The 27,507-nt window shown below is 41.1% G+C and overlaps 1 protein-coding gene across 1 annotated transcript; it reads left to right on the forward strand.

Annotated features, from left to right (window-relative positions):
• The first annotated feature begins 14,833 nt into the window (after window positions 1-14,833).
• On the forward strand, window positions 14,834-17,503 carry LOC126678339 (uncharacterized). The gene is made up of 4 exons (XM_050373241.1): window positions 14,834-15,017; window positions 15,204-15,476; window positions 15,657-16,723; window positions 16,844-17,503. The coding sequence occupies exons 1-4, from the start codon at window positions 14,834-14,836 to the stop codon at window positions 17,501-17,503; spliced, it is 2,184 nt and encodes a 727-aa protein (XP_050229198.1).
• Window positions 17,504-27,507: the final 10,004 nt, after the last annotated feature.

Below are 27,507 nucleotides of genomic sequence, written 5' to 3' on the forward strand. Positions count from 1 at the left end.
ATTTTTTTTATACATCTTATTACTTTTCCTTTTCGTTGTACTTCTTTACAAACAGTACAAACTTTGAACTCACTTCTGGGATATCAACTTATTATTAAGTCTTATGATATCACCTTTGAATTCACTTTCTTTTTACTCCTTGAACTCTCTAGTTCATTTTTATTATTGATTGTACATTTTATTGTACGTTTTATAACTAAGATTTTTAATCTTATTATAAATTGTTTGTATCTTTTAATCACTTTAGGGTAATGTTGGTTAAGTATTTTAATCTTTAACCTTACCCTCTTCATCTGTTTGAACTTCTCGTTCACTAACAGACTACTCATTCTTAACATCCTTTACATTTCATTATGAACTCTATATCTTGTATAGAATGTCTGTTCCCCCTTATCAATCTATAGTAACTTCTTGTTACAGATAGAATAACTGATCTCTTTTCTCACTAATGATGTGGTTGTATGGGTGTAAGTGTAGGTTATAACCTAATCATCTCCCATGAAACACCTTCCTAACTCGTTCACATTCACCGCAAAACTATACTTTCGCCACTAGTTTTCGGTATTTCCAAGGTTAATTAGACTTCTTAGCCTCTTTCCCACATACATATTCTCCTTGTTCACAGCTAACAGTTATTATAACTGTACTATAGCTGTTACTATCGCATTTAATTAACTAACTATCAACTTTTGCTCCGTTTTCAAACATTTCACTTTGAAAACAAAATATTTATTAACATTTTTCTATTTTTAGTCGGCCATACTATACATATTTCTGGCCCGACATTGAAAATACATGTACATTACATGTATATTCCGTTACCATCCAGCCAAGACCTCACAGTCATAAGGCTCGATTCTCGGAATTTTCATCCTTTGAAATTAATGTCTCATTACAGCTTTCAAATTCATTTATATACATATCTGGAGCTTATGCTGATAATTCCAAGTTAATTAAAGTTTATACTTCTTATCGTTGTCACTTGCACTTTTGGCTTACCGCCAAAATTTCACGCAAGTTTCACGACAACATCTCCATCATCGAGCATCTCCTGCCTCTCCATTCGACGATCGCAACGGTTAAAACTTAGATAACCGTCTTGGGATTGTCATATCCCAATATCAAACCGATCTAACGGTTCGATCATAAGTTATTAGGGTTTTACTATACCCCGTCAGTTTCCAGACTATAGCTGAAACTAGCTCCGTCAATTCATTATCTCCATCTCATTTACACCTTGATAACATCTTTATTTTATGTTGGTTCAAGGTTTGATATACTTTTTAAGTATATTATTTATTCGTTTTATGATTTAATAATCATTTTCATTAATGAATATCTGTTAACACGACTTGACAATTCCATCAGTCGTTAACATATTCATTAATCCTCTTTACTCATATCAGAACTAGTAGTGTACCTACTTGGTTCTAAGAATACTCATATTTCCTTTATCATCTTTCTTTTAGATGTTCCGTTGTTGTTTATAGTTTAAGTGCTGAGGTTTACTCCTCTCAAACTTATGAATTATGGTTTAACTAACCACTCGTATGGATTTAAGAGATATGTCCATTACTGACATCTGCTCTGTCTGTAAGACTAATATCCAATCCGATTAATTAAACACGTGTGTATGACTTTGTTCACTTATAGCTACTTGAAGTCAAACAAACCGAGTCGTGTTCAATTAGATCCTATTCTCTTATCTTAATCGTGACAATCTTCTATTGTCTACCCTCGAACTTTTATTTACCATAAAAGTTCATCACTAGACTTATACCAGTCTACACCTGAGTAAGAATATAGATTCTCACTCACTCTACTCTTCCTGTACTTTCATTAATCTCTAATATCTCGGAATGAAACATTAGAATCTAGGTCTTTATTATTTATTCTTATAATAAAAAACCATTATTCTTTATCTTTTTTTTTCCATCTACCTTGTCACTATCAAGAGTTTTCGTTTGAGCAAATACAGTTTTGTCTCGCGTACACTGACGCTCAATAATGTCAAATCAATTTGTTTTGCTTGCAAGCCTTTCTTTAAATCTCACTTTAAAAACAAATTGTGAATTCTCAAATTCACGGTTCAAAAACCTTTTTCATACAATTGTACTTCAGGGTGATGACATCTCTCATTCCTAAGGAGTTGCTATTTTAATTCACTTTTTATTGATATACTGATATATCAATATATATGATGCATGCCCTAATCAAAATCATTTTATGTAATATATATCATATATATAAAATTCAGGTATACTTCTTCTATAGTGATTTTCGCAACATGCACCTTTAATGCATCTGAGCACAATTATACGTTCAACTGTTAAACAAAACTTTAACAAGTTTCTTTTCAAACTACTTCTCTGTGTCATTTCAAGGTTTCCTAATCCTCACATTAGGATTTATCATTCTTTATTCAACATTTTATGTTATTATTCATTATGAGGCTGTTTATTAACAGTTATTATTCATTAGTTATGTGTGTTCTTGTTTACGGATATTCTCTATCTGTACTTTATGTTTTCTAGTTTTAGTATCACATACTAAAACACATAAACGTACTTAACTTAAACATAAGACACATATCTAAATGTTACCTGAGGATGATTGTCGAGGCGGTATTGCCTCTCGAATCATCAGACGTTTTCCTTGTCCGTACCGGCGTATAAGTTTTCCTTTACCTTCCTCGTGAACATTCTCGCATAGCGTCTCACTCACATCATCGTCCGTATCCATCTCATCAACTGAAGAAAAATCTTCAACTTCTAGGTACAACTGGCTGATCGGGCAACCATGTGGATCAGGCACAACATGTAGCTGAGCTCGACTAGGCCCAGACATGTTGAAACACATGTAGCCATAACGCGAGTAGCCAATATGACAGTTATAGAAAAACACAATTTTCATATAACACACACCACCTTATAAACATATAAAAACAAAGCACATATCAATCACACATATAGTTCAGAGAAAATCTAACTATTTTCTCGAACAAACGCTTCTTCTAGAATCTTCGCCTCGTTATTCATTCGAACAGAATCAACTTCTTTGAATACTGGTCAATTGATCTGACCGTTGCGTACTACTCTAATAGAGCGTCTCGAACACAGGAACATCTCACATGATCCCTCATTAGCGACGTGTTTCAAACACAAGAACATTTCATATGTTCCTCATCAAACATCACATATACACTATACAAGTATAAGGATTGCTAATTATAGCTGAATGATTTCAACAACTGAAAACTGATAAAGACATGACTTGAATCCTATGTTGCTGCAATAGTCTACTAGGAATCCTCACATTATTAACACATCTTACTTAACAGTATCACCAACAGTACTTCGGATGGTCGAGTACTTAAAACGTTGCTCTGATACCACCTTTGTCACGACCCGAATTCCACCTTAATCCAAGTCACTACCGGCGCTAGGGAATGGGAATGGTTGTTCCGAAACCCGTAGCAAGCCTAAAACCTCTAGAAATGTTTCGCAAATATTATTAGTGGATCGCACCTCGCATACGATCCGTTTTCAGACAACACTGTTAAAACCTTTCTCGATTAATGCAAACACATTTCTGAAATATACATATAAGTGAAATATGGTTTCAGAAGTACTGGTTGGATAACCTTGTTATCTCAACCCTCGTTTCCTTCTGAAAACCTGGCGTGGTGATCACTGGAAACCAGGGACTTATCTTTCGCTTGCCTTAACACACAGGCAGCCCTGTTCCCAGCCACACGGCACCGTTAATATGTTTAATAAAATAGTGCGGACACCTTTGCGTCTCGCAACAGTGGTATTAAACATATTAAAATACACAGCGGACCGGTTACACATAGCCGGCGTATATTAAACATACTGTGTTTGACCCTCACAAAAACACACGAGGCCGACTCGGTAACTAGATACAATATGCCACTAAGCAGCCACCCAATAGGTACACACATGCACTAGATCCTATCAGAGTATCTAAACAAAGGACTAGTGGCACGGCTGCTGGCACATCACACTTATACTATTGCAGCATACTAAGAGTACAAAATCCTATGTACATTACCAAAGAAGAGCTTTCCTGAAGAAGGGATGTGGAAGCTCGACTGACCTCAAAGTTCATTTCCTGAAAATGGAATAACAAAAACGGGGTCAGAAATATAAATATTTCTGAGTGAGTAAACAGTTTACAGGAAAATACCAAAATCGCATCATATATATAAAACAGTTATGTATATAAAATATTACCAATTTATCGATCGATTTGAAACCCTAGTCCACAATTGTCCTGACAGACACACTCATCTCACGAGCTTATAGACAACAGAATAAAGACCGTGACCCGAGTCACTGCCGTCTACTTTTGTATCTCTGGTACCTGGACCGTAATCATGAAACTGCCATCGCGGTTTTACCCGCGACCGTTACTGTATTACTGTCGTCTCAGGGTTTACCCGTGAAGTCAGGGAATCTACTTTCCCAATGACTTACACGACAGACATACCTCTATAACTCGACAGAAGTACATAAAACAAATCGGTGTTGGTGATCACACAACCCTATTGCTGCCCAATAGGTAGCTCGTTCCAATGGACCTTTCTTGGCTAAGTTATACAACTGCGATTTATGGATTTAAAATAATTGAATACTGATATTCAAAAGTAAACACGTAAACTCACAGTACTACTAAGTTACTACTTAGCACCGCCGTATGTGTGACTGACTCCCTGGAGTCCTGGTTTGACTGCTGGACAGCTAGTCGGATCAAACATACAAAACACACAATACAAACATCAATATTTGTTTCTGCTATAAACATCTAGGTTCTGAAACCTAGGTCCAGACAAATCATATAAACATATAACACATAACACTTATGGTCTTTTATTTCTTAAAAACCATATAAATCGTTTTCACTTCGAGAAAACGTTTAGACTTCTCTCTAGAAGTAATTTTAGGTATAGAAATACCTAATTAAAATCATTTAATAGTATAGACTTGATTGTCAAAACAATTCACAGTCGTATACTAATTATTTAGCAAAGCCGATTGCTAAATCTTTTAAACTGGTTAAACGTCGACTTTAACTCTTTTAAAGTTCTTTTTAAACTTTACTTTTAAAATCTCATATTAAAACACCTAACATTAGGTTTAAAAATATTTATTTAAAATATTTTAGATTCGGTCGGAATACACGTCGAGTTACTAGGCGAAAACATCTCGGAATCGCCCCTCGAAAGTCCGCCAAAAAAGTCCGGAAACGTCCCCACGCACACGTCCCGCTAAGTCACTGTTGTGCGTTCGATCCCCGGGCCATTCCGACGTTCTTTTAAATCTCGAAACGCTGTAAAAATGCTATTTTAATGTCCTATTTCACATATACTCAATCCAATCACAATTTGGACATATAAATCGATCGTTCGATACGGTAACCGTTTATAAACGTATATATATTCAAAATATATCAATATAAACATTTAACACAGGATTAATACCTCGATTACTTGAGTAATCGTTGAAGAAACGGAGTTAGAATCGAGAAACGGACGAAATCGACTGCTTTAGAGGAAGCAGCTCTCAAATTTCATTTCCTAACTAAGGAAATGAATTCTGTTGCTTAATTATGAACCCTTAACACATATATATAGGTTTGGTTAATGTGCAATTTAGTACTAGCTCAATTATGCACTTTAAACCAACTTCTTAATTAGTCGTCCGTAGCTCAAACGGAAACGACTTCTGAATTTCATGAAACTTTACCCAAAAATCCTATAAAATATAAAAAGAATAAAAATATAATTTTTATTCTTATCCGACTTATATTTTATTCTTAATAAATCTCTGAAGATTTATTAGGTACAAATCAGTCCCACTTGATTAAACTTTTTACGTCCAAATTTCATGAAACTTTGACGATAGCTTCGTCAAATTATTTCGCGAATAATGACACCAAAATTATTCGCTGGGGACTTAAAATTTATTTTATTTTAATTTGGACTAACGAATAATATTTAATTAGTTTATAATTAAAAACTAATTGAAGTAAAAGTTTAGGGATTAAAGTTGCCCTTTTTCCTTACCGTTTCCCACCTAGGAGTATAAGTTGGTGAGGGTGAGAAAGAAGTTATGCTCCGATGCACTGTTCTCTCTCGCTATTTCCGCGATCATCCGAGGGGAAGGGTCTCATTTTGGGGCCGGCCCGCGATGAAGCAGGAATGGATGAGGGAGATTTCGAGTCAGTGTGCAACATAGGCCTAAAAATATACATACCCAGCTGAGATGTGATATGACTACCCATGAATCCGATTCCTATCTTAAGTCTGTCAGTTCCTTTAGCAGCTTACATATGGGAATCATAGATCATTTATATTATTCGTACTAAAACTCAATTTAGCTCGCACTAATCATTATTTATAGCTTTTTCTTTTTGAACACCCTAAAGGGAAGAAGTCCGAAGTCTTTGTTGTCGGTGGAAGGCCTTAGTTAATAAAGAAAGCGGGAATAAGGTTAAACGCCGGGACTCTAAAGAGTACGGTACTCTATTTCAGGCAGAAAGTGACTTTAGTTTTCTTACCCATAATCAAAAAAGTGTTTGTGATTGTTCCAGAAGAAATGAAACACTCTTTGTTTCCCGAGCCTATAGTGAGTTACAGACAGAGTTCGAAAAGGTCAAATCTTTGAACCCTGCGAATTGCGTGAAAGTAAGATACTTCAAATTCGGGAGTCCAAGAGTTTTATAAAACGTTCTTGATGGAAAAAATGTGAATCAAAGATCCAAGCAGGAAGCAGTCCCGTCCTTAGACTTGTTAGGACAGCCAGAAAGAAATCCCCTCTTCCGCTAGTTTCAACAACTCTCGTTCTTTACACTTCTTCCTAGCTGCTTGGCCTGGCCGTCCGATGGGTACACAATCGACAGGTGTGTCTGGTCTAGTGACTCTCTTCCTACCGCTAGGCGTGAAAGAAGGTCTTTCACGCCTATAGACGAAATAGAAATGTCATATAACCAGACTTTTAGTAAAGTACAGACGGAAAAAACAGAATATAAAGTCCATCGTTATCCCTCTTTTGCTAAGCCTTCCGCCTTTGAGTAAAAAAATACCGGCTCGCCAGAAAAAAAAATAAAGAAATTAACGAATTGCAATTTCATTAATTTAACTATTTAACTTCACCATACTCTTTTTCATAGCCTTGAGCAACCAGGCGAGCTTTCTTTAGAAAGTGCTTCGAAAGGCTTTATCAATCGAGACTCAAACGATCAGTCTTCAAATCGTTCATTTGAAAAAAGGGAAACCCTTCTTATTGGATGATCATGATACTTCCCAAAAATCGTACCGCTTTAATAGGCGAACAGCCCAACTCTGAGAAGTCAGGAACCGGGTCAAAGGGAGTTTTACGGGCCCACTGGACCAGAAGCTTCTCAAGCTCAAGCTTTTACTTTTCTAGGGAAGGTTTGGCACCTCGATGTCGGCTCTTTGCCACCTGGGGCCTAAGGGCATGTCGGTTGAAGTAGATTCTTCTTTTTGATCAATCAAAACCTCTTACGATTGGCAGTACCGCATCGATTGGGAAACATAGAAAGCGATCGCGGCATCAGACAAGGAGCTGACAAACTGCTGATACCTTTTAATATACCCTTCCTCTCTCCTTATCATTTCTAATATACCCTTATTCCTTTGTAAATGGTAAGATCTTTGGCGCAAGAAGAAGGGGTTGATCCGTATTGACCTGACCAGGAAAAACTTATTTATAATCTTCAAGGACTGCTTCGTAGCTTTAGCAGTTACCCCCGCTCTACTGGTTGTTCGGCTAGTGTTAGTCTTCTCTATGCCGTCCTCCACCCTATACTTCTTAGTATACGGTTAGTCCTCCTTTTGCTCCTCAGCCTACGGGGTATTAGCAGCCGTTTCCGCTCCGAAGAGGAAGGTTTAAATCTTTCAATCTTATGTCGTGAGGGATATGACCTATGTTAGGTCCGTCAATAAAAACGTATTTCAATGTTATTTCGTTTTGATTTTTTCTTAAAAAGTAAAATACATCATAGTATATAAAGTCGAATAAAATTCGACTCTTTAAAAAATTTCAAGAAAATTAAATTATTTAAATAAAAATTAATTAAAAAATAGAAAAAATATTAATTAATTTTTATTTTTTAGAACTGGATCTTTCACTGTATCAGTTTGGCCAGTGGTAAACATGAGATGGGTCAAGCGATTTGCCAAGACCCAATTTTTTATTAGGGAGTATTGAAGACACCCATAATTCTGAGCTTCATGTTACTCCTCTCAAGAGACATCTATCGAACCAGCTACTTCGTCCCTGGACTTAAGGAAGGCCTAGAAGAAAGACTAGGTAGTAGCTAAGGTAAAGCATATATCGATACGGGACAAAAAGAAGACCAATAGAGAGGGCCTTCTGACTGACTTTCAGTAGCTGAGTTTCCTGCCTTCATGGCTTCTTTCCAACATGACTGAGATGCAGCTTCAGAATCAGATTAAGACTCAACAATGGAATGAACAGAAAGTGCATATCTAAATTCTAAATTCAATAAATTTAGTAACAAAACAAGTAATAAATAAATTTATACCGTTCGTTATCTCATATATGATTACTGGTCGAACCTTCTCCTTCATCCGCTTTAGAATCGTCTCTCTCAATCCTTACCTGAATCACCCTCCTCATGACAGGCCATTTTTTAATTAAATATTTTTAATTTAATGATTTTTATGAGTCCTTGGAGTTCGAAGAAATGTAAGATAAGTGAATCCGTTTATTTATCCAGTTTATCATCTTATATTTATTTTATTTTTATTATTTATTTATTTTATTAAATATATATAATATATTTTTATATATATATCTTAACTTATATTCGTTACCTACACGTCGAGACTTCCGAGTTTCGACATTTTAATTTCGGGGTTTTGTTCGAAATATTAAACTCTACAATTAAAGTGGTATATTGATATATTAATTATCAATATATATTTATCTTACGACTCCAGTCGTATTTATTATTCTATTAGTCCCGTTTATATCTCTTTATTAAAATTTAAATCCCCGATTTACATTTTAAACTTCTATTATTATAATATATTTTTAGGAATACTTAAAAATTAAATTAACGCTTAAATTTAATTTACGTATTTCCGGCTAATAAAAGCTTTATACGTGGCTTATAAAATACGGAGTATTATATGATGGCATTGCTATCAAAAAAACAAGTTTAAGTTTGTTGAGGGTTCCATTGAAGTTCCAAGCAGAGATGAGATTTCTTTTAAAATCTGGAAGAAATGCAACACTATGGTCATGTGTTGGCTTTATAGAGTTGTTACACCTACTATTGCAGAGAGTATTTCATGTCTAGACTTAACTTTTGATATCTGAAATGATCTAAGAGATAGGTTTTCCTTCATTTTTTTGTAAATACCGATCATTTCTTCATGTTTTATAATTTTTTCATTACAGATTGAGTTTTTAGACGCATTAATGTGGAAATTAGTGTAAAAGGTATGAACTTTTTGATGATATTAATATTAGGCCTAATGTCTAAAAAAACCCCGATCTTTTAGCCCCTTTTCAATCCTACCCTAACGTTTAAAACTGATCAATTTAACCCTAGTTTGTGTTTCAATTGTACCCTGAAATATTAAATTGACGTTTTTTTCGTTTGGAAAAAATTAAAAAACATTCTCCATGTCTAGCATATATTAATTATATATGTTGAAAAATTATTTAGATTTAGTTAAATTAGTTAAGAATTTAAATTAATTTTAATTTAATTATGGTTTTTAGTTAGTTTATAAAAATAAAAGACTTATGTGTATTTTTTTAAATGAAAATAAATTTAATTTTAAATTTAGTTAAATAAATGATTTCATCATTTAAATAAAACCAATGTAAAAAATTTAAAATTTAGGGTACAATTGAAATGGAAAAAACAAAATATGGTAAAATTGACAAGTTTTCAACGTGATGGTAGAATAAAAAAACGGATTAAAAGGTCGGGGTTTTTGAGGTATTAGGCCTTAATATTATCTCATATAATATCAATTTAAATTTATAACTCTGATTGATTTTATAAAATCTGCTTGGCTCCTTTGTAGTATCGATTTACAAAATAGTTAAATAAAAAACTAAAAAAACATAACCCTAATAAAGTATAAGAAATAATATATTACTAAAATAAAAATAAATCAATAATAATTATTATTATTGTTTACACCGGCCCAAAAGGGTGCTGAGTCAGGAGTTTCAAGTGGGCTTACAAAGGGGTCAGGCCCAAATGAAAAGTCTTTTAATTATTGCTTTTTTCTTCTTATTAGGAGTTTGTAACTCATTATGAGTATTTTATCTTTTAGAATTTTAGTCCTAGTTGAATTAGGAGTCTTGATTATGAGGAGCTATAAATAGCTCAGAGCTTCATTATTTTTGTATCAACAAATCAATCAATCAAAAACCAAGCCCAGTGCTTTTTATCTCGCAATCTCCGGATTGTTTTAATTTAGGAGTAGTTTTCGGTATTAATCTCGCCTGAGTCCGTGACTCCCAGATTATTACTTTTTAGATCACGTGGTTAAGTGTTTTTAACCAAACAAGCCCTGTGAATATCTGCATAGGTTCGTTAAAGTATCAAACCTCAAACCGATCCCGATTATAAATTCAAAGATTCGAGTCCGGAATATTTCCAGGCGAACATCTTTTGGCGACTCCACTAGGGAACAGTTTATGGTTAGCACAAAAACGGACTTTAAGGACGATTCCAGGCACGCTCGGTCCATACGCCGACAACAACGGAAGGAAGGTGACATAGTAGACGAATCAAATTCGGATAGATCAGAAACCATGGCCAAGGACAAACAGGTGAACCAATCAAGCAAGGTGCCGAATACAACGGACACCGAGGGGAGCCTACCTAAGGACAAGGTCGACGACGCGACCGATGACATGATAGACTACTCGCGCCAGCTTCCTCCCTCTCGCCCTTCTTTATCACAGGCCGACTTCTCGGCCATGAGGGGCGAAATAGCGCAAGAGAACAAGCAAATGTTCGACGGTGCTATGCATCAGATGTCCGAAGTAATGAGGAACATCATGGCCGACCAAACATCGGTCCAGAGGCAGATCCAAGGGAACTTAGATGGCCTCAACAAGGCAATGGAAAACCTAGGGCGATTATTTTCTGGGCAATCCGCGGCCGATCAAGGGTACAGAAGGGCCGAACAGAACCAAACACCGAGCCGTTTTGGTCAACCAGGTGGTTCGGCCGAACAACAACCCAACAAGATGGGGTATACATATGGTTCCGTTAAGCTCTTGACGAGGAACGAGGCCGAGTTCTTAGGAAGGGCCGATCACCCGGGAGCAAGCTCGTCCAACCCACAAGGCGAGGCTAGACCACAAGGGGGAGCTACTGGAGCCAACACCCAGGAGCCCAACACGGGCGAACGATCGTACTCCGAGGGAGGCGATCCAAGTATATACAATCAAGGGCAACTCGTGGACATGCTAGAAAGGCTCGGGGTGGATCTGCGACCTATGCCTCGCCCATCGTACATGAAACCGTATCCAGACTGGATCGACAAGTTATATCCTTTCCCAAGGGGGTATAAAGTGCCAGAGTTTAGTTTGTTTTCGGGCGAGGAGAAGGGCCAATCGACGGTTGAACATGTCGCCCGATTTTCAGCCCAATGCGGCGAAGCAGCCGCTCATGATTTCTGGAAGCTCCGGCTTTTCGCCAGCTCTTTGACAAAAATGGCGTTTACATGGTACTCTAGATTGTCGCCCAATTCGGTGGACACATGGAAGGACCTCGAAATCCTCTTCCATGAAGAGTTTTACAGGGCACCACCTGATGTCACCCTGGCTGACCTCGCCCGAATCTCACAGCTACCAAGTGAGTCGGCAGAGAAGTATATCGGCCGATTTAGAAACCTCAGGACTAGGTGCTCCACCAAAATGTCAGAGGCCGATTGCGTACCGATGGTGGTAAGAGGAATGAGTTTCGCCATGAGGGAGCATTTCGAGGGCCACAGGTTTCGGGACTTGTTCGAGCTAACGAACAGGGTGACGAGCTACGAAAGACTCCACCAGGAGAAAGAACAGAGGAGAGGCGCATCTAAAGGGACCTATTACAAAGACCAGCTCGACGTGGCCGTGGTGTCCGATAGCGAGGATAGTGGATCCGAAGACGAAGTCAACATGGCTGAATTTTTGGGAACAAAACCCCTGGAATGTTCGGCCTTGCGAAAGCCTGGCTTTGTTAAAAGAAATAAAACCGCAGTGGTACAAAAAGAGTATTCGTTCGACCTAACTAAGGCCGACGACATATTCGATGCCCTGTTGAAGGATGGGCAGATCGCCCTAAGCGAAAGTCATACGATTCCACCGTCGGAGGAGCTAGTCGGTAAGGATTATTGCAAATACCACAATTCCTGGAGGCACAGCACGAACAATTGCGTAAATTTCAGAAACGTGATTCAGAAGGCGATTAACGAAGGGAAACTTCTGTTCCCAACAAAGAAAGAGGCCGATGCTAAATACGTGTCTATTAACACAGTTCGGCCTCACTTTGATAGCTACCTAGAGCAAGGGCAGATACAAAGCAAGTGGAACCCTAGAAGGCCCAAGCCGAGAGTAGAGACCGACGGTTCAAAGTGGCGAGGCGAAAAAGGGCGACCTCAGCAACAGAAAAGGAAGCGGTACAGCTCGCCCACTGCAGATATGACTTGCCCCTCATGCAGTACGTGTTTTAAGGTCAAAGGAGGCGAGAACACGAGGAAGCATCCCAAGACCTTTAAACCGAGATCGCCCACAGAACAGTGGCAGAGGCATGAGCCACAACGGAGGCCTGCCACTAACGTATTCAAGAGGATATTTCGGCCAACGGAGGAGACCCCTCGTATGACGAAAACCCAGAAGAGGCGAATGCAAAGGCTGCGACAAGAGTCGCGGGCGAATCACGGGGCAGAATCGGCTCCCAGAGAGCAGCACGGAAATAGGCCAGTAACCGAGAGACTGGGGGCAAGGAACCAGGCCGATGCGGACGCCAAATCACCTGATAGGCGAAATGCCAAGGTAAGGAAGGTATGGATACCGAAGAGCGAAAAACAGTCGGCCGATGTGTCCGTAACGGCAGTGGTTCACAAGAATGACGAAGATTCCAGCAACCGATCGTCCTACAAGGACGTACTCGTATCGCACCACGGTGGCCAACTTAAAGCAAGATTGCCCAAAGAACGCGAAGTCGTCGTCTCGCACAAGAAGGGTGTGTTGAAAGCATGGGTCCCGGTGGTAAGGGACGAATACGGAGTAAGAGTGGTCACGCTCCCCAACTCATACAGAAGTAAACCAGGGCAGAAGGCAACGTTGGAAGGCGATGTAATCGTACCAGAAGGGGATAGCGCCGATGATACCGCGGTAGTATCCCTCAGCAAACCTCCAACAAGGATGACCAGGCACATTCGGCCGCTATACATCAAGGCCGATCTGAACGGGGTGTCGATTAACAGAGTCCTCATCGACAACGGGGCTGGCGTCAACATACTACCGGCGAAAATGCTCAAAAAATTGGGCATAACACGGGATCAGCTTGACCCGACCGACGTTTACATGACTGACTTCGCAGGGGGCGAGACGCCGGCCGAGGGGTACATTACCCTCAGAATTAAGGTAGGGCGAGTAGAAACCGAAGAAGGGTTTTTCGTGGTCAACGCCCGGAGCAACTACAACATTTTGCTCGGCCGCGATTGGATACACTCCAACATGTGTATACCCTCAACTATGCATCAGATGCTCTTCATATGGCGAGATGACGGCGAGGCCGAAGTTGTGCAGGGTGACCCCAACCCCTTCGGCGAGGACCATAACATACTCGAAGCACGTTTATACGATGAAGAGGTGCGCAACATACAATCCCTTAGTTCGAAAGGAGAGACGAGCGTTCCTCGCTTGCTTGTTAACTCGGATCGGCCGGTATCAGTGACCCTCGGGGGCAAAGGCCGATCCACCATCCTCAAAGATTCAAAATGATAGCACGGCATAAAGAATTGAGGGAGAAAATTAGACAGTTAACCTCGCTGTATGATATTACATCGGCCGAATGCATCTATGAGGACCAGGAGCAAGACCCAACAGGATCGCTGCGGATCGGGGACATACGATTGGCAACCGGGAAGTTAGAAGACGATCCTGCCCAAGTTCAGGACGACCTCCTCGAAATCAATCTGGGGACAGATGAATCGCCTAAGCCTATATATATCAATGCAGGACTGGACGAGGGATTCAGAGAGCAACTGATCGCCTTACTCATTGAGTTCCGCGACTGTTTTGCCTGGTCGTACGAGGAAATGCCGGGCCTTGATCCTGATATCGCCGAACATAAGCTTCCATTAAAGAGTGGGTTTCGGCCCTTTCGGCAACCTCCCCGGCGAATGTCCAGGGAAGTGGATACTCTCATACAAGATGAGATTAAGCGGCTGGAAGATGCCAAGTTTATTCGGGAAGCCCAATACACCGAATGGCTCTCTAACATCGTGCCGGTGATGAAGAAAAACGGGAAGCTACTAGTATGTGTAGACTTTCGGAACCTCAACCTGGCTACACCTAAGGACGAATACCCGATGCCTGTGGCCGATATGCTGATAGACAGGGCAGCAGGACACACGATACTCAGTTTCCTCGATGCACACTCCGGGTACAACCAAGTTCCAATCAGCAAAGAAGACATCTCCAAAACGGCTTTTAGATGACCCGGGCCGATCGGAGCCTACGAATGGGTCGTAATGCCTTTTGGCTTAAAAAACGCGGGGGCAACATATGAGAGGGCGATGAACAAGATGTTCAGAGGCCTTGAATGCCTTGAGGTCTACATCGACGATGTCGTAATCAAGTCAAATACCGGCGAAGTTCATTTGGCCGATCTCCGGAAAGGTTTCGAGCGTATACGACGTAATGGTTTAAAAATGAATCCTCTGAAATGCGCGTTCGGCGTTTCGGCTGGAAACTTCTTGGGTTTCTTGGTTCACCAGCGGGGAGTAGAAATAGACAAAAACAAAGCCAAGGCGATTATCAATGCTGAACCACCCAAAACCAAGAAGCAGCTCCAGAGACTCATCGGTCAAATCAATTTCCTAAGAAGATTCATAGCAAACACAGCAGGCCGACTTCGCAGCTGGAGTGTTTTGCTGAGGGGAAAAGAGACCGATGATTGGATATGGACGGACGAGCAACAGAGGGTGTTTGACGATTTGAAAGGTTACTTGGCGAAACCTCCGGTCATGACCCCTCCAAAGACGAATAAGCCGTTGTTGCTATACCTTTCGGCTGCGCACGAATCCCTAGGGTGTATGCTCGCCCAAGAGGACGATGGGATCGAGAGAGCAGTCTACTATTTGAGCCGAGGACTGACAGACACAGAGATTCGCTATACCGACATAGAAAAAATGTGTCTATGTCTGTACTTCACGTGCTGTAAGCTGCGATATTATATGTTGCCGGTCGTAGTGTATGTTTTGTCCCAGACCGATATCATTAAGTATATTTTATCAAAACCATACTTAAGGAATCGGATTGGAAAATGGGCGATTGCGATGTCCGAATTCACATTGGTGTATGTTCCCCAAAGAGCAGTAAAATGACAAGTGTTGGCAGACTTCTTGGCCGACCACCCTGGTATTACCCTCAAGGAAGAAGCAGTCACGTTCTTCGACATCGCCGTGTGGGAGATGTGGTTCGACGGATCCAGGACAAGCCAGGGGGCAGGCGCGGGAGTACATATCGTCACGCCCTTGGGGGCATCCTATCAGTTGTCATTCAGACTCCAGTTCGAATGCACCAACAATCAGGCAGAATATGAGGCCCTCATATTCGGTTTCGAGATTTTAGCCGAACTAGGGGCGAAGGCGATCAGTGTAAAAGGAGATTCTTTGCTAGTCATTAAACAAGTGACAGGAGAATTCAAATGCGAGTCCGAGCTGTTGGTGAGGTATTGCAACAAGGCGAAACACCTGATCGGAGGCTTTCAGGATACGAGGATAGAATACACAGAGAGGGCCGATAACAGCGTTGCAAACGACCTAGCTCAGCACGGTAGTGGTTACAAGGTAAACCGAGAGTTCGACGCTATAGAGAGGGAAACACCAAACCTCCACACCGGGGGCATCACAATCGACGAAAGACAATTCTCGGTTTACCAGCTGGACGTCACCCAAGATTGGAGGGACGAGCTCCTGAAGTGGTTCGAAAAACCAGACGCCATGAATAGGAGGTTGAGGACTTTAGCCCTTAGTTACGTGGTCTTAGCGGGCGAATTATATAAGAAGGGCTTTGAAGGGCTACTCTTCAGATGCATCGGTCCGAAAGAGGCGATGCTTGCTATGGCCGAGGTACACGAAGGTATAGCAGGCGCACACCAGGCGGGCCCCAGAATGAGGTGGCTTATCCATAAATACGGCTTTTATTGGCCGAAAATGGAACAAGACTGCATAAGATATGCCAAAGGTTGCGAAGCTTGTCAGAAATTCGGCCCAATACAACACGTCCCGGCCGAAGACCTGCACTCCATCATCAAGCCATGGCCATTCAGAGGATGGGCGGTCGACCTGATAGGGAAAGTATACCCCGGCTCGTCTGATGGTCATACTTTTGTGATTATCGCCACCTGTTACTTCACCAAGTGGGTCGAAGCTAAACCTTTGAAGTCGCCGACACAAGAAGCGGTGATCAAGTTCTTCAAAGAATACATCGTCCACCGACACGGCTTGCCCGAGTCCATAACCACAGATCAAGGGACGATGTTCACAGGAAGCGATATAAGTTGGTGGGCCTCCCAAATGAAGATAAAAATGTTGCACTCAACACCGTACTACGCCCAGGCCAACGGGCAAGCCGAAGCCACGAACAAAGCCATCAAGCTCATAGTTCAAAAGATGATTGAAGAAAACCCAAGGCAATGGCATGTGCTTTTATCAGAAGCTGTTTGGGCGAATAGAACCAGTCAGAAGTCGGCTACTGGGACCTCGCCTTTCAGGCTGGTTTATGGCTACGATGCGATGTTGCCAATGGAGCTGACCGTCACGTCCACTCGCCGCAGATACCAGAGCGAATTTTCCAAAGAGGACTACTTTGACAAGATGGTGATAGATTCTCTTGACCTTGACGAAGAACGTTTGACGGCGTTAGATCACTTAGAAGCCCAGAAGAGAAGGGTCGAGAGAGCTTACAACAAACGGGTAAAACGAAAAGTTTTTACGGTGGGCGACATAGTATGGAAAGCAGTCTTGCCTATCGGCCATAAAGACACTCGGCTTGGCAAATGGAGCCCGAACTGGGAAGGCCCCTTTATTGTGGTCAACAAGTTAGAAGGCGGTGCTTACTTGCTGGCAAACATCGATGGAGAAGAACACGAAAGGGCGATCAACGGCCAATTCCTGAAAAAATACGTCCCTAGCTGTTGGGAGGGCGTAGACCGTCGGTTGTTTGGAGCCACCGAGGAATAATAATATCGGTTATAAACTTCCGCCGAACATCCCGGAGTGGGAAAATTCATGGGGTGTTCGGCCACACTATGTAAACACCGATCATTTGGTAGTACCATTTATGCTTCGGCGTTTCACATCCGTTGAGTTTTTTCTACGGATTCTCCGTTTTTCTCAACATATTGTAATCTTTTTTAATAAATAACATTATTTCGTATCGGACCAATTACGGACCGATAATATGAGAATAATCAGACATTGAAGTAATGCAAGTGAAATTTACGGCTCTCTGGCCGAGTAAACATTGATTATTGATGAAAATCAGACAAGATACGGCCACCCGACCGATCAAATGGTACTAAAATTCGGAGCCATTACAAAACGCACAAAGCAACTGAATTGTTCTGGACTTGCGAAAAGCTAAAAATTGTTCTGAACTTGTAAAAATTTAAAAATGGCTAAAAATGTCGCCCATTTCACTCTGAACGGTGATAAAAGCTTTGCGAGCATCGTCCACCTGCGGCTTCACCCTTGCAATTTTCTGTTTTAAAATCCCTCGGCTCTTTTTGACGTCGATCCCCTGCTGCAAGCTTTTGTCCATGGAGACCTCCAGCTCACCGATCTCTTTCTCTTCAGTGTCGAGCTCTTGCTTGATAGCAGCCAGTTGATCTTGAAGGGTTTTAGCACGATCACGGCGAGTAGTGAGGGTCGCAACAGCCGACTTCACATGAGCTTTCAGCGTCTCCAGCCTCTCCTTAGCTTCGGCCTCCTGGCTCGCCAGCGTGTCAGCTTCGGTCTGGACGAGCGTTAACTCATCATGAATCTTCTGGAAGGCAGGAAAAGAGGCCGATAGTTTCGCCATAGCTCCACGAGCTTTCTCACTAAGCACCTCTGGCGGAGCATCGGCCAGTGCTGTGGCAGCCTTCTTTAACTTTTCTGCTGCTTGAGGCGACTTGAAGATGGAAGTACCTTCAGGCTTCATCTGTGAGATGATGTCCAGGTAATCGCCCCAATTCTCAGAAGGGCCGCTGCTCACTTCTACAGGCAATTCACTCTCCAGGATGGGCAGCTGATCGTCATCACTGTCAGAATCCAAGAAAGCTGCCGCCTTCGCCGCCACATCATCCGGGTCGGTTGGGCTTAGAGGGATCTGCCATGTTTGACCACAATAAAAGATAAGCTGCTAGGCGAACAGTCTAAAATAAGCAATTATTCAACGTACCTTGGAGTTTTTAGCAGCAGGCTGGGCGTTGAAGTTGAGATACTCTGAAGCCAAGGGGGATATACGTTGCGGGGTCTCCATTCGCCTCAGAATCTCCGAAGCGTTAGGAGTTTGTGAGCTAGTGGCCAGCGAGGTTTGCGTGTTATCTCCACCTTCGAAAGGTTGGGATTCACCCCGGGATTGAACATCGCCGCCAGTCTGTGTATCGCCCCGGGAGGACGAATGGCAGCTCTGAGAAGGGGTAGCAGCAGGAGATGGGTCAAATAAATGAGATCCTTTACGCTCGGACACCTCCTTGACCGATTTGCCTTTAGACTCGGCACGCCCTTTCTTCGCCCTCGGTTCTTTGCTGGACGGCTTGGCAGCCCTCTTCTTCTTGGATTTTTTCGCGGGATTCTCTTCTTCATGATCATTTTCCCAGTTATCTTCTTTTTCAAAGTGGGGAATACCAACTGAAAAGGCACACCGAGTATTAGTAAAAAATAGTCAAGAAAGGTAACCAAAAAAGCATTTTCAAAATACCTGGGATCCTCTGGTAACCGATGCGCACCAGTTCGGCCACAGACTCTTCGTAAGGTGGGAATCGGATGCCAGTATATGTGACCCCTAAATCAGTTAAGTCAACTTTGGCCTTCTTCTTTCTAGACCTGGGTTTCTTAATGGGTGTGATAGTGGAATAATTACATTTTGGAACATGATGAGACTTATACTTAAATTTAGGGCGAACTTTTTCTAGAAATAGTTGGTATGGCAGGTGCTTATATTTTTCCTCCCAGATTTTATCCCATTTTTTATAAAAATTAGACCGAGCTACTCTCCTATGTTCTTGCATTTTAAGGTTCATTCCTGGGCGATCTAACGGGTCGAATTTGAATTTGTAAAAGCGTTCAAAACGAGAAATTTCAAAATGATAGCCGATAATACCTGTGAAGGATTGTCTTTTTGGGGCCTGCAAAAGAAATAAATCGGCATGAGTAGGTTTTCTATTTAAAGGAGGTAAATCGAAATTATGAAGAGAAAGAATTTCTTTGGGCGATAAATCAAAATATGTTTGGACAATGGAAGTCCACCAGTCGGTGAATCCAGGAGTAGGAATGGGATTGACAGAAGGGCGAGAAAGGTCGGATAAAGGGGGGAGATAGGCTTTGTTTAGGCGGTTTATATACTGGAGTTCGGTGAAATTTTCTATAGAAGTTCTGTGGGTCCCGCGGTTATTGAAGGCGATCAATAAAGGACAGGGAATTCCTTGGGCGAAACCTAGTTGGCGAGACACGTAGTTCGGACAGTAGGGTTCAATTCCACTACGATCGTAATCCAGTCCAACTATCAAGTTTCTTGATTTAAGGGCACTTCCCCAGTAAGGACCGCCGAGTTTTAACCTAGGGTCTGCCTCAAGGGCCTCTTCCATATTCTCAATATCCCATCCGGCGAAAAGCCAAGATGGGGGATAGGTCAGCTGAAGAGCGGGACACATCATTTCTGGCGATCTTATCGCATGGTTGTTGAAAACTTGAAGCACATCAAGTATGTGAGGAAGTCGGGTGCCGGCCGAGATTAGTTGAAAACCGCACAGCTCGGCCTTGATGGGTGGACCAACTTCGAAAAGTTCTGGGAAGTACATTGCCAGCCACAGTTGGGCGATCCAAAGAGGGCCACCTGGGCACTTGAAGGTGCGAGGGTCTTTGAGAGGCACAATATCGCCTAAGGAGCGATATAAGTGAGCTAGAATAAATTCGCCCAGGTTACATCGGCGTCCCTCGACGAGTGCTGCAGCTAACATGAAGCAGTCTTCAGTAACCCGGAAAGAAGGGGTGCATAGTATGTACTTGGCCAGAAAGAAAGCCAAGAAGGCGATATGCTCCTTTTGATCAGGCTTATACGGTTCTTCGCCCATAAATAACTTCACAAAGGGACCGTAACTCTTCTGCGCCTTTGACAAGTTGAACTTCGGGCACTCGGCGTAGAGGTTTGGGGTGATACGCTCGCCGTTGATAGGGATGTTCAGCATTAGTGCTAGGTCGAGCAGAGTAATGGTCATCGGCCCAGACTTGAAACAGAAGCAGTTGATCGCGCTTGACCAGTAGAGTGATGCCCCCATGATGTAATGTTTTGCGATGGGCCTGCTCGCTTTGCACAGTTCTATTAGATCAAAGATCCCTATGTCCGTCCACAGTTGGCGATAGTAGGGGGAGAGTCTGACTACCCAATTTGAGAAACCCGTGTTTTCAATCGGCCAGTTTCTGAAGGTGGTGCTAACCCACACTGATGATGACTGATGGGGTAAGGAGAACCTTGGAAGAGCATTCTCGTGGAAGGGGGAGGCTAGGTCACAGAGATGGCTGGGTGAGGTAATAATTGGGCCGACACAAACTTGATTGTCGCCAGCATCGGTGATTACCTTAAACTCGGTGTTCGGGGCATTGGTTCGGACTTCGTCAATCTTGGCCGATACTTGTTCAGCAAGGTTCATGTTTGGGGCAGCCATGGTAACTGTAAATCAAAAACATTTCCGTAAGGCGAAAAGCTAAAGAGGGCGATCCTAGCATAGAGGACGAGGATAAGAACTTACCAGAGCAGATTTAGCGAAGAGCTGGGGATTGCTTAGAGAGAGAAAACTTCACAAATGTAGAGAGAGAGTAAGTGAGAAAAGAAATGAAGTGTTGTTTTTCTTAAAAGACAAAATGGAAGGTAGCCGAAAAGTCGTGGAGCCAAAGTGTGACATCGTGGGGGACAGCTGGTGATGATGTGGCATGGAGAGGGTACCGAGGAGTCAATAGATGCGCACCCCTTTGTTTCTGCTTCTCAGAGCTTCGGGCCTCGTTGCTCGGCCAGTTGAGGAGAAGAACAAGCCCAAAAATAATTGTTTCAGGCTTGTTGGGGGCATTGTTTACACCGGCCCAAAAGGGTGCTGAGTCAGGAGTTTCAAGTGGGCTTACAAAGGGGTCAGGCCCAAATGAAAAGTCTTTTAATTATTGCTTTTTTCTTCTTATTAGGAGTTTGTAACTCATTAGGAGTATTTTATCTTTTAGAATTTTAGTCCTAGTTGAATTAGGAGTCTTGATTATGAGGAGCTATAAATAGCTCAGAGCTTCATTATTTTTGTATCAACAAATCAATCAATCAAAAACCAAGCCCAGTGCTTTTTATCTCGCAATCTCCGGATTGTTTTAATTTAGGAGTAGTTTTCGGTATTAATCTCGCCTGAGTCCGTGACTCCCAGATTATTACTTTTTAGATCACGTGGTTAAGTGTTTTTAACCAAACAAGCCCTGTGAATATCTGCATAGGTTCGTTAAAGTATCAAACCTCAAACCGATCCCGATTATAAATTCAAAGATTCGAGTCCGGAATATTTCCAGGCGAACAATTATTATTATTATATTTGAGCGATACACTACCCTGTTACTACTACTTTAATAATACAAGAGAGCCAAATCCTACTTCATTATCTATACAAACACATTTAATGTTTCAATTTTGTTATTAAAATGTATAATTTTTTAATCATTTAAGTTTGTAACTTGACAATAAACATATTCAAACGCAAAGTTATTATTAGACTTCTTTACAAAATAAAAATTGTGGACATGCAAAATTATAATATTAATTTTTAATAATTAAAATATTTATAAAGTTAAGTATAAGTTTGATTATGGATTAATGACGTTTTTATTTATAAAATTAAGAAACTTTCTAAAATTAGCCCCAGATTAATTGTTTTTCCCTATTTGTGCCATACAGACCGCGGAACACTTAAGCGGTTTGATGTAAACCGCGGAAGTGTTCCGCGGTCTGCAGACGTGGCTCCATCTGGACGCAGGTGGAGCCACGTCATTGTAAACCGCGGAAGAGTTCCGCGGTTTACAGTGACACGTCACTGTAAATCGCGGAACTCTTCCGCGGTTTACAGAGGGAATTTATTCCCTATCACCGAGTGGTTGTAGACCGCGGAAATGCTCCGCGGTCTACACCACTATATAAGGGGGAACCCGTTCCCTCTTATTGAAACAAATTTTTTAAAAAACATAGAGAGAGAGAGAGAGAGAGAGATAGTAGAGAGAAAATTTCCTAAATCGGGGTATTATTGTGGAGAAGATTTTTCGGAGTCGGTTTTCGTGGCGGAATATTTTTTTTGGCGCAGAATATTATTTTTTAGCGAAATTATCGGGTGAGTCTTTAAAATTTATAGATATGTTATTTTTAATTATTGAATGTAGTTAGATTTAAATGATGTTTGATGTGTAGTTAGATTAAAATAATGTTTGAAATGTAGTTAGTTAAATAAATATAGAGTTAACCCATAGATATAGTTAGATTTAGTTAATTTTTTTAAAAATATGTATTATATAATAAATTAGATTAATGTGTAAATGAAATTAGAATAATGTGTATAAAATTTATATAAATGTAAAATAGAGTAAATTAAAATTAGAAAATCGAATATATGAAATTTTTAAAATATTTTTAAATTAGGTTGGAATTAAAATTTATGTTTTATATTATATAAATAGATTCGGAATACTAAAAAATTAAATATAAAAATAGGTATTTATTTTTTACAGTATTTAGAGAAAATATAAATTTTTTTATAACTGTAACTTTGTGAAAAAAGTTAATATAAAAAATTTGAATTTACATTTAAATCGGTTAATTATTAAAAATTTGAATTTGACATGTAGAATAGTAGAATGATATTACAAATGCGAGTAACTCTCTTTTTAATTATTTGATAAATGTAGTAATGACGACAAATGAGCTGCCAGCCCTAAAAATTTATTGGGATGGTACAATATTATCGACTCCGGGTGGAGTTGATTATGTTTCCGGTAAATCTGAACTGGTTGAGCTGACGAGTGTAGTGAATTTTGCACAACTACAAGTCGCAATTAGAAGGGTAATTGGGCTGAACGATGCTGACGAGATAGTGAAGATTTATCTACGAGTGCCTCGGTTCGATGAACATGGAAGATTTCAAAAATATGATGGTTTTCCTATGGAGACAGATGTTCACATGGAAGCAATGTGGCGTAATGTTTCGGGGACGCCAAAAATGAGGGTACTTGAGTTTTATATTGTGTACAATCCGTTATCTCAAGTACGTGCGGATTTAGACGACTGTGCGGATGTAGATGACTGTGCGGATGTAAACGATAGTGATGATTTTAGTGATGAAGATGAGGAAGAAGAACACTTCTACGGGGCCGTTGCTGATGACAACGAGGATGATGATGATGATAATGACATCGATGGTGATAATGGAGATGGCACCCATGGTGAGAATGTCGGTGGTGAGTCGGAACAAAATACAGATCATTTTGAGTCGCGCCTTCCTCATGAGTACACGCATCAGAATGTTGACGACATGTGTGTCAATATGAATCTGTGGCCTAAAGAAAATGCAATATGGGAAGCTGGCAAAGAGTTTGAATTGGGGATGGTTTTTAGTTCGAGGTATGATGTCCAGACATGCGCGGCGAGTTATCACATTGCAGCTAATAAAGAATACAAGAGCAGTGAAACAACTGGTAAAATAATAGTTCTTGTGTGTGTGAACAATGACACTTGCAATTGGAGGTTGCGTGCGTCGCTTTTAAAAGGCGAGACAGACTGGATGATAACAAGATATAACGGCCCCCACCAATGCAGCGGCCAATCAATGAACCAAGACCATCGACACGTAATTGCATCTGCAACATGACATTTCAAACATTATGAATTGGTTTTGGTATGTCACGCGTCGCTGGATCACACGACAGGGCGCTGAGCTCGAAGCACAGGTATTTTCTTAAATTATATGTTTTTCAATTAATTAATCAATGAATTGTGGGTTAATGTCCTACTTTTTTTAACGTATTATATTTTTATTTGCAGGCCGATTTTGTTGAGCGTGTACGTAGGGATTCTCCTGTTGACACTGAGCTTCGGCGGTTCGCAGCCAGCACACAGAGAGGCACTAGAGAGGACCGTCGTGATGTTACATCGCCCCCTATCGAGCCTTCTATACCGCCGCATCGACTACCAGTCATACCTGACGCGCCGATAGATCCGACTACACTGCGACATCGACGGCGAGAGCGGCATCACCCCCCTGCACCACCTCAGCGTCCGACCGATCCTATGCCTCCCCCAGTGGTTTTTCATCCTTTCAGAGGGCATTACTATTACGCGGGGTCCAGCTCTGCACCGCCACCCTTTTCATCGGGTCCTCCTTCTTCATCTGGCCAATTTTACGGGGATTCGGCACATCACTATTTTCAGGGGTCATGTTCATATCCAGTGCCACCAGGACCTTCTTCGTCTTTTGTTCCACCGCCGCCTGCTTATGTACCACCTACGGTGCCTCCTTTTCAGGTGCAGTGGGATCAGCCTACACAGGGTACACAGGACTTTCCAGCTTCACAGGGACTTCCAGAGACACCTGGGACTACAGACTTTCTGTCATATGGTAGCAGTTGGTTAGGTCTAGACAGCATGGAGGCTATGATGTTCCGCCAACAAGAAGAATTTGTTACCCCGCCACCAGCAACAACGAGTACGGCCATTCCCGAGGACCAGCAGGGTGACGACGGAGACGACGACGAGGACGCCGATGCAGGAGAGGGAGATGGTGATGGTCGCCCAGGTCGACGTTACCTCACCATCAGTACAGGTCGTCGGGCGAACCGTAACAGAAACAACTTGCGTTCGAACCTCCCGGTCACTAGCAGATATGACAATAGGACTCCTAGGTGATTTTTTTTTGTACTTTGTACATTATTATCTGATTTAGTAATCTTTTTTAATTTGTTGAAACTTCCTTGAATGCATGCTCAGTGTTTTTCACCTTTTTCCCAAATTACAACCTTGCCCTCTCTGATCTGATGGCTCTTACGGCTTTAAAGGTGCAAATACAAATTACTAGAGCTCAACAAGTTGTTGATTCAATTGCAGCTACTCTTCACTATCAAATGGTGTATCGTTTGCAAAACCATGCTTTAAACCTCACATTACCCACAAACCATAATGATGCCCTTTTGATAAAAACATATTCCCAAAATACCGCTTCTTGTTTCCACATAACCAAACAAATCACTAGTTTTGAACTCCTACACCTTTTTCCTGAAAAGTGGATTACCAACTATGAAAAAATGCATGAATCTACTCAACTTGTTCAATCCTGTACACCAGTATTCACAAAAAAACTTGATGGCACTGTTAAGACGTCCTTTGCAAAACATATTGATGTCACTCCTCAAGTATTTTCTACACAGTTCATGCTTGAACCATTTCCACAAGAAAAAGGAGTTCATGTTGTCTCTTTTAATTTTGAAGGGCGTCCGATATATGCCTTTCTACGGGATGGTCATTGTTTCTTCGATACTTGTGATTGTGATGATTGCTTAACGGATTTGGAGGATGAAGAAATAGAAGATGATCTCAAAAACTCAAGCTGTTGTTCTGAAGCTGATTTTCACAAGAGATATGATGATAATGATCCTTTTATTGGGATGCTTGGCCAACCATCTGAAAAATATGATTATTTAATGTCATACTCCCCTCCAGCAGATTTGACAACGCCTTCCCCATAAGAACCATTAAACTCACCCTGTCATAATCCACCTAAACCACCAAAAACATCACCACCACTTCCTTGCTATAAAAAGCCCTGAAATGGATAAGGAAGGAAGAAACAATACACAGAAACCCTATTGTGACAGAAACCCCTCAAATCTGTATGTTTCAATCCCCTTCATATGAAAAGGAATACCCTCCTTTACCAGAAACCTTAACCTCCGCTCAACCCATCAAATCAACCCCATTCATACAAAATCCCTCCACTGTCTAGACAAATGGTACACTCAAACAGGTTTCTCAAGAAGAATCAGTCTTGAACTGGCAAACACAGAATGCTATTGCTCAGAATCAAAAGCTCACTAAGCTTGAAGGAAAGATCGACCAAGTCTCTCTTAAACTTAGTGATATTGATGACAAGTTTCAGAAATATATCAAACATAGAATCGCTGGTCTTCAAAGCAAAGTTCAAGCATGCCAAGATGAGATGAAGGTGTTAATTCAAAAATTATCTTTGAATGCTCTTGATGCTAAGGAGATTGAAATAAGAAAAATGTTGGTAGACATGGAAAGTTGGACATGTAGTAAAACTGTCTGATAGATTAAGATGAGAACGATGAAGGATAAGGATCGAATAAGGATCTTTTCCAATATGTTTTTCTTTTTCTGGAAAGGCCTTATCTAGATATAGACAATATTGAGAGATGGTTTGAAATCATTTAAGAAAGGTCAAAAGATGAGAGTTTTGTTTTTTTTCCTTGGAGGACCAGGTGAAAATAACGACAAAGGTGAGGGGGTCGAAAAACAAAAGCTATCGAATAAAGATGGAGGAAAAACCAAAGGAAACAAAGTAACTCCTGAGGCCATTCAAAATCTTCATCTTTTGGGCTTAGATCTAGCAAGGTGAAGGTTTGCAGAATGGATATGTAGGATGGATCCCTAGCTCATAAAGGAACCTAGGACCATAGTTCCGGACAAGCTCAGTTTGATAGTAGAACAACTGTGCGTTTGCAAATCTATGTAGCTGTCCGGGAGACATATTATCAAGAACTCCTGGTGGTGGTCGCATCAAAAGAAAATCTTCTGCAGACATGATAAAATTAAAAGTATAGATCATAGGAATGACTTGTGACACTTGTTGAGGAGGTCGGCTGAGAAAATCTGGAATAAGATTCTGATTTCCTTTAATATGTTCTACCATGAAATCATACTTGCTGGACCATTCACTCCATCGAAGTAGTTGATTGTTAGG

This window comes from Mercurialis annua, linkage group LG4, assembly GCF_937616625.2.
Source record: "Mercurialis annua linkage group LG4, ddMerAnnu1.2, whole genome shotgun sequence".
Lineage (NCBI taxonomy): Eukaryota > Viridiplantae > Streptophyta > Magnoliopsida > Malpighiales > Euphorbiaceae > Mercurialis > Mercurialis annua.